Source organism: Acanthaster planci, linkage group LG09, assembly GCF_054643075.1.
Source record: "Acanthaster planci isolate LZ-2023a linkage group LG09, COTS_SCS, whole genome shotgun sequence".
Taxonomy (NCBI): domain Eukaryota; kingdom Metazoa; phylum Echinodermata; class Asteroidea; order Valvatida; family Acanthasteridae; genus Acanthaster; species Acanthaster planci.
Genome location: NC_141785.1, coordinates 2,938,550 through 2,952,720, shown reverse-complemented (window position 1 = coordinate 2,952,720; position 14,171 = coordinate 2,938,550). Strand labels below are relative to the sequence as shown.

Sequence of the window (14,171 nt, the reverse complement as noted above, 5' to 3'; positions counted from 1 at the left end):
GTCCTTTTAACATATTAAAAGTTGCACATCTTTACATGTAGAGCCATGATTCTTCATGGCTAAAAGTGTCTCGCCCTGGAGTTGGATCATTTACAAATCCTGAAATGTTGAACTGCATAGTGTAATACTTATTACTATAAATCAACGTTTCCTTTCAAATGCTGCTCTAAAGACAACAGACTGCGAAAATTCATTAGATTGGATAAAATAAGACTTTTCCCAAAATTACAATGCATTACATGATTTTATCACACCCATCTGACCTTCACTCTTGTCTCCAAAAAGATAAGGAAAGGCAGAAACTTGTGTGAATATACATGTTCAAACACACACACATGCAGTCTGTTGTTTGCATAGGTTGCACATTAGCTCGGTTCAAGCGTTATTAAAAAAATCGACTCTAAATGCAGAAAGTTATTTCAAGTATCGGGCTGATACAAGTCGATCTTTATTAACCATTTGTAATATACACTCTACCAAGATCTCTTGAAATAGTCAAGATTTCTGAGTCAATACTTTGAACATTCAACCGCATGTCTTTGCCAGCCCACTTCAAACACCCGACTTTGCATAATGAACAAGAGTGCGTGACGACCAACCAGGCAAGATGTAGACAAAACCAACCGTTTGCAATGGAGCGTGAATGGAATTACATTCAAGTGTGTGTTACTGTGCGCAGTAGTATCGAAGACACCAAGCACGTCATGGTGTGATACACACCGTGGCGTGATCCTGCTAATGTTACAATAGGATCACACTGCGTAAGACTCAAAAGTTTCTTTGAAGGCATTACCCTGACACGGTCAGTGAACTTGATACGCTCTGTAAGCACACCTGACTACACTCACACAAATTAGCAAACCAACTTTGTTCCCGTGTAACGGCTTATGTAACACATTAGTACCTCCCACACACCGAGCCTTCAGTAGTCTATACAAGCTCCAGTCATTCTTGAGATGACTGAGGCTCTCTAATTCCTGTCTGATGGGCTAGGTTTTCTCACGGTCAGTCACACGTCTGGGCTGGGCCTTGTAACAAAAGATGCATACTCGTAACAAAAGACCAGGCTGCTGGGAATTACCAATATTTTTTCATTCTCAATAGTGGAGATAATCCACTCTTGTTTTGAAACTGTACACCATGGTTTGGGGCATTCAGTGCGAGCGGATTACCACCGGGGACAAAAGCGCTGCACCACCGCAGCGATGAGCCACACAACAACGCTGCACGCTAATCTGGACCCTATCGAAAAGAGGTCAGCAGCGCACTGTGCCAGTTTCATGAAAAAAGAAAATTATGCAACACTGCACAATCTGGGCTTTCTTTTCAAGGCAGCAGGCCTGGCTGAAATACTTGGGCGTCAATAGATGTTGCCTGTCAGATTAGAGTAGCCACCAGACAGTCATTCGTGTGGGTGTAAGTGTCCAGTAAATGAAGATAGGAATTTGTAAAGAATTTTGAAATCAGAAAAAAATGAAAATTATCCCGTCCAAGCATCATCAACATAAAGAAAGAGGTCCAGACATCCTATTTTAAGTTTCAAAGGTTTGGTTTAGGGGTAGGAGATTAGATGTCCCTAACCACATGAAAAATTGGCAATGGGCGCTTTGTCTTAACATCTGCTTGCAAGTCCCAGTCCATGCAAAAATACTATTCTGTACTTTTCTTTACAGGCTGGAGTATACTTTGCTTCCACATCATCAAAAGTGTAGAGGGAAAAACTCCATGGGCGGGGAAGGTAGACTTGGGGGGGGAGGGGACAGGCATAATTGGGAATTGAGTATTTGGAAGTCAACTGTAAGTCCAAGAATCCCTTACGTGACATCAAACCCTGCAAAGCAAAAAACAGGTGAAAAAATTTCAATGTTTATGCAGCACTTGGACATTTTTCAATATTTGATACACTAGTAAAATTTAATATTAGTATTTTTCATGTAAAATGCTAGGAACACTGCAAACAAATTGGAGTTGGACTTAAAAAAACCTGCATTTGCATAACTGAAAAGTTTAACTGGAAGTGGACAAAGTTGTGAAATATCTATTGCTGAAGTAATAATTAACTAAGGGACTAAATATGTACATGTACTTGGCTGGTCTTCAATGTGTGTTTAAGACCGGCTCATGAGAATGGATGCGACTAATATCCTCGTCTGCGGCTTGGGCATTATCAGCATTCAGTCTCCTGAGCAGGTCTTAATGTTAGTTTAAGACCGGCCAAGCACATAATTATTCCCTTTCATAAATACCTTTTTAGTCAGGGAGTCGAAAGAAGTCAATACGTGATGGATTTCCAACGATTCTGTTCTGTTTACTTTCATTTTCCCAAACACCCCCGTCCATTTTATGGTATATTACTTTTACAAGTTGTCCAACAGAATCTCCTTATGTGGACTTGGCGCGCGCGTGGCGAGCTGCATGCACACAGACTCTTGACCAATCAGAATCAATTCAACCGTGTCACATCCAGGTGCCAGTGCGTGATTTACGCAGCGGGCATTATCACTTCTCAGCGGGCATTATCAAATGTTAATACACCGTCAAGTTGCATGTTTTTGAATAGGGGGACTGTCCGAGGTACTTATGAATATCTAGTAATGTTTTATTACGGATACAGTATAAATCACATTATGATACATATGGAATCGTCAAAACCATTACCATCAGTGATTTTTTTTGAGGGGGGAGGGGTTGACAAATTATGTTCTCTTCCTGTCTCCTTTGTTCTAAAAATGAACAAAGCTGGGTACTGGCAATGGTGCGCACAACAGGCAGACTTACTTCTTGACAATCTGGATGACATCTTCATCATTGAGCACATGTTCCTTGCCCACCTTCTGGGGGTTGTGCTTCACAGATGATCCCCACACCAATGCACTGGACAAATGAAAGCAGAAATACAGGGGCTTTTAAAAGGATCATTAGGTCTCAAGGACGGTCTCAAAAAACAAAACATTTCTTTTCTGTTTAGAACACTGGACTTTGTTAACCTAGGATGTGACTCAATCTTTCCCAGCTGTAATGACTAGACCGACGTCCGGACTTACTACTTGAAGTCCTTCATGATACCCTTGTGTAGGTTGTTGCAGAAATCCTCCACGGTTAGGTGGCCCGACTTCAGGATGACCGGTGCCTCATAGTCCGGCAACTGACCCTTGGGTTTGGTATATCTAGTTGAGGAAAACAGGTACGAAAGATGAGAACGATCACTTCTGGTTTTTTTAACACCTTTCTTAAGACGACGTCATATAAACATTTCCAGCTAGCCTTACATTCTGACCAGCTGCAGGTAGTCCCACATCTTTTCAAGTAGATCGTCAAAGTTCCACTTGTGGTGAGCCGAGATGGGCACACAGTGAGGGATCTTGTAGATGATGTCCAGCTCCTAACAGACAAAAAGGTATCACACGAACTACATGTTGAATTTGTACGGTTAATTTGTACAAAACCAAAAGCTACATTGTTTGGCCTCGTTTACCACTTGGGTCATTCTATAAATTCGGGTGACATTTTTGTTCCGCTGTTACACCTGACCTCTGTAATTTAACACGGAAATATCACTGAAATTGATTTTGTTTGGCAGGCTATTTGCATTACTTCATCCCTTTTGAAAATACTGTGTTCTAAACTTACCAAATCATATGTCAGGGAAAAAAAATTGGACATGAAATTTATGATATTGGTCCCAAAACTATTGGTAGTTTACGCATTCTCTGCTATGAAGTGGCTTACACAGTGACAATCCGAGATCCTTCAAAGCTAGTCGAACGAATTTGCCAAGGGGTTCCCGTATTAAAAGTGGATAACTGAAGGATCTGCGAATCTTTCTAACAAAAAAAAATTGACTCTGGGGATACAACTGTCTAAGATGGCCGCTACGTTATGCAGCCCTTTCAAATACCCACCTCTATGGAGATCTGGTCGATCTTGTTCAGCACATAGATGCACGGAATGTAGACCCGGTTGCCCTCCACCACGTCAATCAGGTCGTCGGCGGTGGAGTCGCTGCGTAGGACCACGTCGGCGTTGTGGATCTTGTACTCGGCCAGGATACTCCTGACCTGGTCCAGGTCCAGCGTGGACTGAGTGCAGGTTGTGGTCAGGTTGATACCGCCTTTCTCTTTCTTACGGAAGCCGATGTTGGGTGGGGTCTTATTCAACCTTGTGTTTTTGTCAATCAAGGACAAGGCATTTGAAAAAGGATTGATTCCAATACATTTGTTCTAGTGGGGAAGTTATCCCATTTACCCTCTACAGGACGTGACATCATGGTTTGGACATCTGCCAATTCTGACCACCTTTGGCATTTGTCCAACAAAAAGCAGAAATGGTCAGACAAAGTATCTGGATGAAATGTAAACGTAATAGGCCTAATGCAAAATTGTGCTCTGGTTTTTGTGCTTATGAATATTCAAATCGGGACAGCATGTTTTAGTATGATCTTTTCCCATCAAAAGTCGGTAAGGGCAGAATAAAATTGACCCTACTAATAACTGGGTTTTGTCAAACCACTTTTTATGTGGCCGAACTTCAAGCACTGCCTCTATGTTCCAAATCTGTGGTATCCAAGGTGTAGAGATGTGGAATGAAGCACACATGATTGTCATATCACTTACACTTTTGTCACTGAATTTGTCATTAATAAGATGCTTTGTTTTCAGTTGAGTGAAAGGCGAACCAGTGGTGTAAAAAAAGGCAATTAACTACTTTGCGCCGGGGGACCCAGTATCGGGTATCTTATGTTTGTACACATAGCCAGGGAGCCCGAAATCAGACTAACCAGCCAGGTCTTGTAACAAAAGGCCGTACTCGAAACAAATGACTGAGCTGCTAGGACTCGAAAACATTTTTTCAGTTTTCAATAGCGGAGGTAATCCGTCCTTTTTTTTGAAACACTATACCACTATGGATGGCATTCAATACGAAGGTTTACAACAAGGGACGAAATACCGCTGCACGCTAATCTGGCCCCATTGAAAAAGACGCCAGCAGTGAACTGCTCTAGTTTCGAGAACAAAATAAATTAAGCAACACTGCACAATCTGGCCTCTCTTTACAAGGCAGCAGGCCTGGCTGGAAAACACGGGCATCGATAAATGTTGCCTGTCAGATTAGAGTAGCCACCAGACAGTCATTCGTGTGGGTGTAAACGTCCAGTAAATGAAGTAATGAACTTTTGCAGAATTTTGAAAACGGAAAATCATGAAAAATGCCCATATTTCTGCTCGGCCATTTTAATTGAACCCGGTGCTAAGTGGTTAAAACTCAAAATGATGAAAGTACAAAAAAAAATACTTCAAATCAGAGAGGGCTCTTCTTTATGGAGAGATGGAAATTCACAATATTAATAACGTACACGAAATGACTGCTTTATTCACAAATGCGAATTAGATATTTTCCAATTCTTTTTTTTGGTATTATGGGAAACAAACTATTGATCACTAGCAAAATGAAATAAAAAAGAAAATGCATTCAATGGTGGCTTTATATGTAATGTCTTATATTGATATCCTTTAAAGTATATTTTGGCCAATCAGGAAAGGAATCAGTAATTAACAAGGGAGTTCTCCCCTCTGATTGGTCAACCTACAATCCTACCTGATGCCAAAGCCTTCCAGCTCATGCTCCAGTAGTTTCTTGTGTTTGAGCGGTTTGAGGACGTCCAGCACCATGAAGATGATACTACACGTCCTCGCAACTACCAAATACAAATAACATACATTAGATCAACAAGCTGTCTTTGCTGAACCACACTGGGAATCTTGAATTAAGGGAGTAAGGAATTAAATTGGGTACTTAGACATGACTTGAATTATTGGCAGAAACTATGGTCTATTAAACCAGTGCACAATTTGTCTCCTTGCAGAGAGCTCTTGTCCTCAGAACAGAGCAAAATCTGAGCTCACCAGCAATGACCTGACGGCCTCTGCCCTTCCCATCTTTGGCACCTTCGATGATACCAGGAAGATCCAGAAGCTGAGAAGAAAAGAACTTTTGATTATCAATGCTATTACTTTCAAACTTTAATCTCTATTATAAAGATAAACAAAAAAACTGACTGGAAAGGGATTTGAACCTGCGGCCTCCGTACCGGTGCTCTACCAACTGAGCAATCCATCCTTAAGTTGGTGGCTCTTCCCATTTGTCAATATCTTTGTTTGGGGGGTGCTAGCCAGAAGCTAGTGACAAATGGTACAGCCACTAACAGGGCTGGATCACTCAGTTGGTAGAGCACCGTACGGTGTTCCAGAGGCCGCAGGTTCATATCCTGCTCTGGTCAATTTCTTTGTTCATCATTATAATCATTTATAGGGCCCCAAGTCAAAATAGAAACGGTTCAAACCATTGCCTGATTCAACTGCAAGTGGGCAATGATTGCAAGAGAGCGTTTCCCGAAAAGGAGTTGGCTATGCAGCAACCTCTTTGATGCATACCACTATTTCCCCCACCTTGGTACAAAAGCCTTGACTCCCAGCTAACCATGAATGGTTATTGTGCATCGGCTTTGTTGTGTAAATTGGGCCAGTTCATCCACAGGCCTAGCACAACTTATTCAGAAGGGTGAAGCAATTAATCTCTAAATAAAAGACTAACTCCATTAGAGTCTGCAGGTCTACGTGCATCACTAAGTCTCGTTTCATTGAATTAAAGGCCTATTCACACAAGCGCCGATAACAGAGGTCCTGTGTGATGAAATCACATCGATGTTACGATCGCAGAGATATCATGTCGTGTGAAAGTCTATCTCGGTCACGAAATCGCACGGTTATAACACAGGTCCTGAGCGATCGTCGCAGCGATCGAGACCTCCTCCAAAACTTCGCATCGATGCAAAATCTGTGTTAAGATCACCGTGATTGGACGTGTGAATGCACAGTGCGATCGTTGCGAGGGTCCTGTGAGTTGATACACCTTTGGTTGTACACGGCTTCCTCTATTTTTATCTAGATATCGGCCATCATCCTAATGACGTCCACCTCAAAAGTCAAGGAAATCTTCTTTTTTCTGTTTTTTCAAGGTTTTTGGTAAAATACTGTGAAAAACAAAATGACAGAAGTTAACACGTGCTTACGTATGTACGAAGCTGGTATCGCACTTGGGGTGTATGTTCCAACGTGTAGTTCATGGCGCCACTTATCCAGTATTGAATGTCCATGTGGGCCCTCGTACCGAACTCTACCGAATTACACGTGCTATATAATCCTACCAAATTGCAACAAGATCGTTTCCCCACGATCCATGGGCCTCGACCTGCGCGAGACTCGGGCAAGAAACTGGGGGTGAGTTTGTTTTGTCAAACATTTCGTTTTTGCTGTGAAGCCGCTATCGCTAGTATAGTACGGGCCGGCGCCGGTTTCCGATCCGCGCCGCGAGCTGCAGCCGCATGCATGATTTCAAAAGAAATTTCCATTTGCAAAAATTGCGAATTTAAAGTTCATCTTTGCCGTGCTTTTTGCGCAAAATATATCGCATTTTGCAATGCGAATCCAGCTATTTCCATCACTGCTTTGCTCACCCATTTCAGACATGTCAGAAGTTGCAAATCGTGGCGGAACAAGGAATGTCTGCTACGCGATAAACATTGCACTGTGTGAAAGTCGGTGAAGAAATCTCACAGATAGCAAGACACAGACGCTGTGGCGCCGATTGTCGCAGACATGCATTTTCGGCATTCGTGTGAAGAGGCCTTTAGATCTGGAGTTTTCTTTCCCAAAATCTAACAATGCCAGGCAGTGATTTCCACATTATAGATTTGTCAAAGATTGGAATAGACATTAGACGAAATGGAGAACATTACAGATGCAACAATCACGGGACTTCAAAATCAATCTAAAAAAGTAAAATAAGAAAAGTCGACTTATGTTGGTAGTTATTAGGACAGTGTAGCAGACTGAAGGAAAAAAAAATCCATATCCATGCAAACGGTTGTACAAACCCATCCCCAAACCCGCCAACATTGTTGACATATCAAGGGGCTGGGGTCCCAGCTGTTGATAAACAGCTCTAATGACTCAACCACCAGCCACAATTGAGTGTAATCCTTAACCACTTGCTGCCGGGCGGATTTTTCTTGATCAAGACAAAATGCTGGGTCCTTTTCAAGATTTTCCGTTTTCAAAATTCTTCAAAAATTCATCATTTCATTTTATGGCCGTTTCTACCCACGTGAAGGACTCTTTGGGACTATTCTGAAGCTGTCAGTTAACTTCATTGACTTTTGAATATTTCAATCAGGCCTGCAGCTTTGGAAAAAGAGCCCAGATTGTGCGGTGTTACGTAAGATCCTTTTGTTCCCGAAACCCGCACAGTGCACTGCTGACCTCTTTTCAATAGGGGCCAGATTAGCATGCAGCAGTGCTGTGTGGCTCATCGCTGCGGTGGTGGAGAGCTTTCATCCCTGGTGGTAATTCGCTCGCTCTAAATGCCTCAAACCGTGGTATACTGTTTCAAAACAAGGCTGAATTATCTCCACTACTGAGAGCAAAAAAATATCGGTAATGCCCAGCAGCTCAGTCTTTTGTGCAGAGCATGGTCTTTTGTTATAAAGCCCAACTCTTTTGTCACAGTTCTGGGCTCCCCTGCTCTGCATATCAAGCCTATGTACTCGAAACCCGGTTGCCCTGCAGGGAGTGGTTAAAGCTCTCTATTGTTACAAAATATCACCCAAGACTGGTGTTCATGGAACCACAAGCAATTTAGCTAGTGACTCCCTATCTTGCCCGCTTTACTCTGAAGCGGGTAAGGAGCTTACCGTTTATCTATCGTTTCCCACTTCATGAACCGTTTCTAATTTGACTTATTGAGCCTCTAACCACCTAGTCAGTTTCTCTATATTCTTTGTTTCAAACTTTAATCTCAGAAGAGTATTTCTCGAACAGACAACACTAAAGTCCTGGACCCCCAGCTTGGAACGGGGCCCACTACAGATGGAAACAAAACATGTGGTGCAGGCAGGATTTAAAGTCGTGAGTTGATTTGTCAATCTCACGTAAGATCTGGAATATCAATAGTGTAATGTGCTTGAGTTTCATACTAAAGTTGTCCCCTCACTTTCTGAGCATGCTAAAACAGCGCCTCAATGTCTTACCTACAGGTAGAATCATTACTTACCTCTGAACATGGGGTCAATGCAATTTCGACAGAACCTTAATTTCAATTGGACCTGTCATCTAGAGGACTAGGCCAAACAGTGTTGCAGAGGGTAAAAATCATAGCAGTGAAAGACAATTAGATTTCAGAAGCTCTGATGAGATCAGCCAACCACTTTATGTCCTCACTCTGATTTTTGGGAGAGGCAAGACAGTGCCCTCGATAGTTCCCGCACAGCGCCAATAGTCGCAGCACTGATGCCAGTCATACCCGCTACAAGCCTACCTGAATCTTAGCTCCCTTGTAGCGGATGACACCAGGCACGGTGGTGAGCGTGGTGAACTCATAGGCGGCGACTTCAGAGTAGACACCGGCCAGGTTGCTGAGCAGTGTGGATTTACCCACAGAGGGAAAGCCTGAACAACAAATGCACAAACAGTACACAAGAGGTGAATTGGGAACCAGACTCATTGGTGGATGCCATTAGAATGGTTGCGAATGTTTCCAAGGGAAAACACTGCACGTTGTTGTGCATAATTGATCTTTGCATTTTAGCTCAATGTTGTTACAGAATATTAATGATAATCTGATTTCTGTTTTTTAACCCTCCTATGCTGAAGTCACTCTTTGGGTCATTTGGTGAACACCTCAAAGAAGCACAGCTGTGCCGTGTTGTGCACTACACCAACAGTCCCTCACAGGAATATCAGATTGCACTTTTGTGCTGCCCAAGAACTGTGCTTCACTGTTTCATGTGCATAATTGTGCAGTAAACCAAATGCAGTGAAGAGGACTGCACAAAAGACCCTGGGTCATTTTGTGCTGGCAATCTACTGTGTACACACTGAACCTGTGCATGTTTGAGTTCCATATAGAAAGTACATGCTCACCAGTGACTGTAGGCATTTGTGCACATTTGTGCTGTAAAACCAAAGGAGGGTTAATCCCCAAAATTTACTGTTATGACGGGAGATGAGATAGGAAAGAATACACAATTTTTGATTTCTGTGAAAATTAACGTCTAGCAGCTGTGGTCATGTAAAGGAGCGCATAAGTTTTTACCTTACCTACAAATCCAATTCTTGCATCTCCGGTTTTTGCAACATCAAAACCTGACGGACAGAACAAAGTCCAACAGAAAAGGGAAGTTTCTAAACTATTTCCTCTTGTCACAAAATAACTTTCGTACATTTCAGGTGATTTTGATTTCATACATGTAGTTAAGCAAACGATAGAGTGAATATTAGCCTATATAAAAGGGCATGCAAGTAGGAATTAAGAAAAAAAAAAAGAAATTAATTTTCAAACAGCACAAGACTTCTTAGGACAAGACAAGTAGAATCCTGGATGACAAACCTTCCCCTGCTGGGCCACCTCCCCCTTTGGGAGTGATGAGCTCTCGTCGCAGCTTAGCAAGGCGAGCTTTAAGCAGACCAAGATGTGCACTAGTGGCCTTGTTCTTCTGCGTACGAGCCATCTACATGTACATATATATACCAGACAGACAAACAGAGACATGAAGATAAAAATAGAATGACTAGAAAAACAAATTATTATTTTGGCTGCTCATAAAAGTTCATTTTCTAGGGTACTCATGGTTTTAGAGGATTTTTCAAGGGAACTAATTTCTGGGCTCCTTTCATAATGCCTCAATTGGATTCAGTGGAAGAAATGCCCAAGGCTGCCATTTAAAAAAAAATTCTACAGTTTACTATCAAAATTACAAGCTGGAGTCTGCAATGCAATCAATGGAACAGAAAGGGTGAGAAAAAGACTGCATAAAAACATTTTTTTGAATATCAATCCGTTACATGAGCAACTCCAGAAATTAGGGGTCCAAAAGTGTGACATTTTCGTGTCCCTGTCACATCTGACTTTTATTTGACATGGAAATATCACCGGAATTGATTTCAAACTATTACTACTTGTTTGACGGGTAATTTGCATTAATCCATCACTCTTGGAAATTAGAAAATGTGTTCTGAACTTACAAAATCATATGTCAGATGTGACAGGGACACAGCAAAAAATGGACTCCTAATATCTGGAATTACCCACATATATTTAATCAAGTGACATGGCACAGAATTCATTAAAAAAACAACTTAAATAACTTATATGAATGGAAATATGGGTAGGCCTGTTCAGTATCACATGATAATTATTGAAACTGCAATATTTGTTTCATATCAAATATCAAATGGAGCCATTTTTCTGGTATGAAAATATTAGGAAATTCGATACTCCTAACAATCTGGCCTTTTTACTTCCACTGTTAGTGGAGCATTGACCGCATTGCTTTCGTCTTGCGGCTTTCCTCGAGTTCAACAAGAACGTACATGGACTAGCAGTCCAGGTGCCAAGTTGCTGATCAGCACTGCAAGTGCACACTCGAGGCAACTATTGCACCAAGATCCAAGCTGTCTCAATACCCATGCAGCTATGTGACTGATCTTTACATGGAAATAAAGATATTTATTTGGACTTTGTGAAAGCTTAATCAGTGTTCTTGTATTTTTCAGTATCCAGAAGTGTCATATTTGTCACTCAAATCACACTTTTATCAATAATGAAAACAGTGTTTGCAGTTTGATGAACATTAGTTCCAAAAACTCAAACGATAAAGTAACAATGACATGAATTTTGGGAAAATATGGCACACACGGTCATAACCAAATTTACGGTGTATGTAAAATAGTGGCCAAGTGCATTTGGTTCTGGTACCATGTGGGAAAGAAAGCCTCTCGGCCCGTACAAGCAATTAAGTGACAGTGGTCTGTATGTTTACAAACTCCTAAAAGATCTACAGAAAATAACTTCATTTCCTGAATTCCACTGAAATAAGGCAATTCTGGGCTCCTTTTATTCTCTTGGATTGTCTGGAACACAGCTCCTTACAATGAACCAGTTATCTGTTGCTGCTCCTTGCTTGTACCGTCCATTCATTTTAGACACCCTACTGCGTTTGAGATTTCCATGGGCACATTTGAGGGGCATGCACATGGCTGTAGAGGTGCTGAAGTCGACTTTGCTAGTTTACCTTTTGTTTCATCCGACTTAACACCATGGCTACAGATGCTTTAGATGGTAACCAGTGATGAAAGACGGCACAGCACGTAATACCGTAATTTCGTTGTTTTCATTTTCACATGTGAATGATACTTCAAGGTTCACGATTAACCGTTTTCACGCATAAAAATATTCAATTTAGTTTTCTTCTCGGTTTGGGGTATTAACAAATTTTTAGAAATGAATTCAAGTTGGGTTTACCCAATGAAAAGTAACATTTAGGCCAGTAGGGGCCGACACGCTTCAGGGATCAGTGCCGTGGGCGATCGGACTGTGTGATCAGACTTTATTTTACACAGACCTCGTGACGCAACCCTGGGCAGGTGGACGTGAACTCCCCCCAAAAGGACATCATCACAATGATTTCGATCATGGCAATTTTTTCACAATAAAGGCCTATCGGTTTAGGAAAACATGGATATTGAACAGGCCTTAAAAAAGGGAGAAAAAATTGATAATAGCGTGATGTAGATATTTTTAAAACCCAGACCCACTTGGGGAAAAAGGTCCCCTTTTAAGGCGACATTCTCTCTTTCTGGAAACTGGTTTTGTCTCCAAATAAAGGGACTCCTCCGAATTCAGGGACAGTCTCCGAGTTGATGAGTGATGTGCACCTCTACTGACAAGTTGGTTGGCATACGAGTTGGCACGTGTACGAGTTGATCTGTTCCCGATCAACTGTGCACATCAAGTGATTAATTTTACACTCCACACTGACATTTTTAGTGACAATGATTGATACATTGTCATTGAACACTGATGTCTGAACGAGTTGAGATCAATGACAATGAGTTGACAACGTCAACTCTCAGCATCAATGTCAAAATTGTCAATGTCAGTGTGGTTGACTGATGCATGCACTCATCTGCTCATGACCTGATGTGATGACATGTATAACTCAGTGTTCATACTAATTACCGTCAGCACGCTACTGACCGCCAACACACTGTCAACACAGCATCAACACTCCAAAACACGTTAAAAATCAAAAGAAACGAAACTCGACCGTAACGTGTTTGCCAAAGGGATATTTTGCCTAAACTTCGACAGGTTAGACTCAGGAAAATTGCCATTTTATTTCAGCTGAATCGCCTCCTTCGAACAGCTCAGAAATCAGCCGCCATGTTGCCTCTTGGGTGAATGGGACCATACCATTACGCTAGAGGGGTGGTTATATTACATAATAGAGATACAACGCTTTTTCCTTAAACGTTACTATATTTGTATTTTTCTTAAGATTGAATAATTGTCCCTTTTTGTATTTTGACAATAACTGTGTTACACAAAATCTATGATGTTGTTTCTGCTATATTGATTTTTACTCTCTTAAAAAGTATTCAATTTATAGCACAGCATATCCACACCTAAATGGTACAGTCCAAGCTCCATGAGGAGGCAAGATGGCGACGAACAGCCTCGCTGCTAGAGATCTTTTTATTTTCGTGTAAAAAACTCCATTTCGCAAATTGATTTGCGATCTCCAAAACCTACTGGAAAGTCTCTTTCAGCCCAAATATTACACTTCTATTAAGTTCTATGCCTCTTTTGTGGATTAAAGTTGTATTTTGGGGAAGTTGACGCTGTGTTAACGTTACTATCGTGAGTTGACGGTGTGTACGGTGTGTATCGTGTGTTGACAGTAATTAATAAGACCCTAACTCAGGTGAAGGCTGTAGGCCTATCTGTGTATCATGGACAATGATGGAAGCGTGCCAATTTGACATGTTTGACGTTTCTGCCATTAATTTGATTAAAAATTCACAAATTTGTACGATTTAAAACAAATACCAATCTCTAGTCACTACAAAATGTCAAATGAAACAAACCTCGGCTTCTATCTCAGCAATTTTCTCAAGAATCCCCATATTTAAGGTAAAACTGCGTCAGAGCATCGATCCCACACGTCCACACGACAAACAAAAAAGTTGCGAAATATTTTCACTTTGCGAGTCAGGTCTAGTCTCTTGACGACGAATACGAATATTGCTCAGTGAAATTTCAGATCTGTGAAGGTA

The 14,171-nt window shown here is 41.4% G+C and overlaps 1 protein-coding gene across 2 annotated transcripts; it reads right to left on the bottom strand.

Annotated features, from left to right (window-relative positions):
• Positions 1–225: 225 nt before the first annotated feature.
• Positions 226–14,135, bottom strand: drg1 (developmentally regulated GTP binding protein 1). 2 transcript variants are annotated; one of them, XM_022241757.2, is made up of 11 exons: positions 13,983–14,135; positions 10,444–10,564; positions 10,155–10,199; positions 9,373–9,503; positions 5,904–5,973; positions 5,596–5,695; positions 3,903–4,158; positions 3,270–3,382; positions 3,045–3,167; positions 2,779–2,874; positions 226–1,831 (listed from the first exon to the last, which is right to left on the bottom strand). In XM_022241757.2, the coding sequence occupies exons 1-11, from the start codon at positions 14,019–14,021 to the stop codon at positions 1,825–1,827; spliced, it is 1,101 nt and encodes a 366-aa protein (XP_022097449.1). In that variant the 5' UTR covers positions 14,022–14,135; the 3' UTR covers positions 226–1,824. The 2 variants fall into 2 exon arrangements, with proteins under 2 accessions (XP_022097449.1, XP_022097457.1); XM_022241765.2 differs by lacking the exon at positions 226–1,831 and having other exon boundaries at positions 2,775–2,874.
• Between the last annotated feature and the right edge of the window lie 36 nt (positions 14,136–14,171).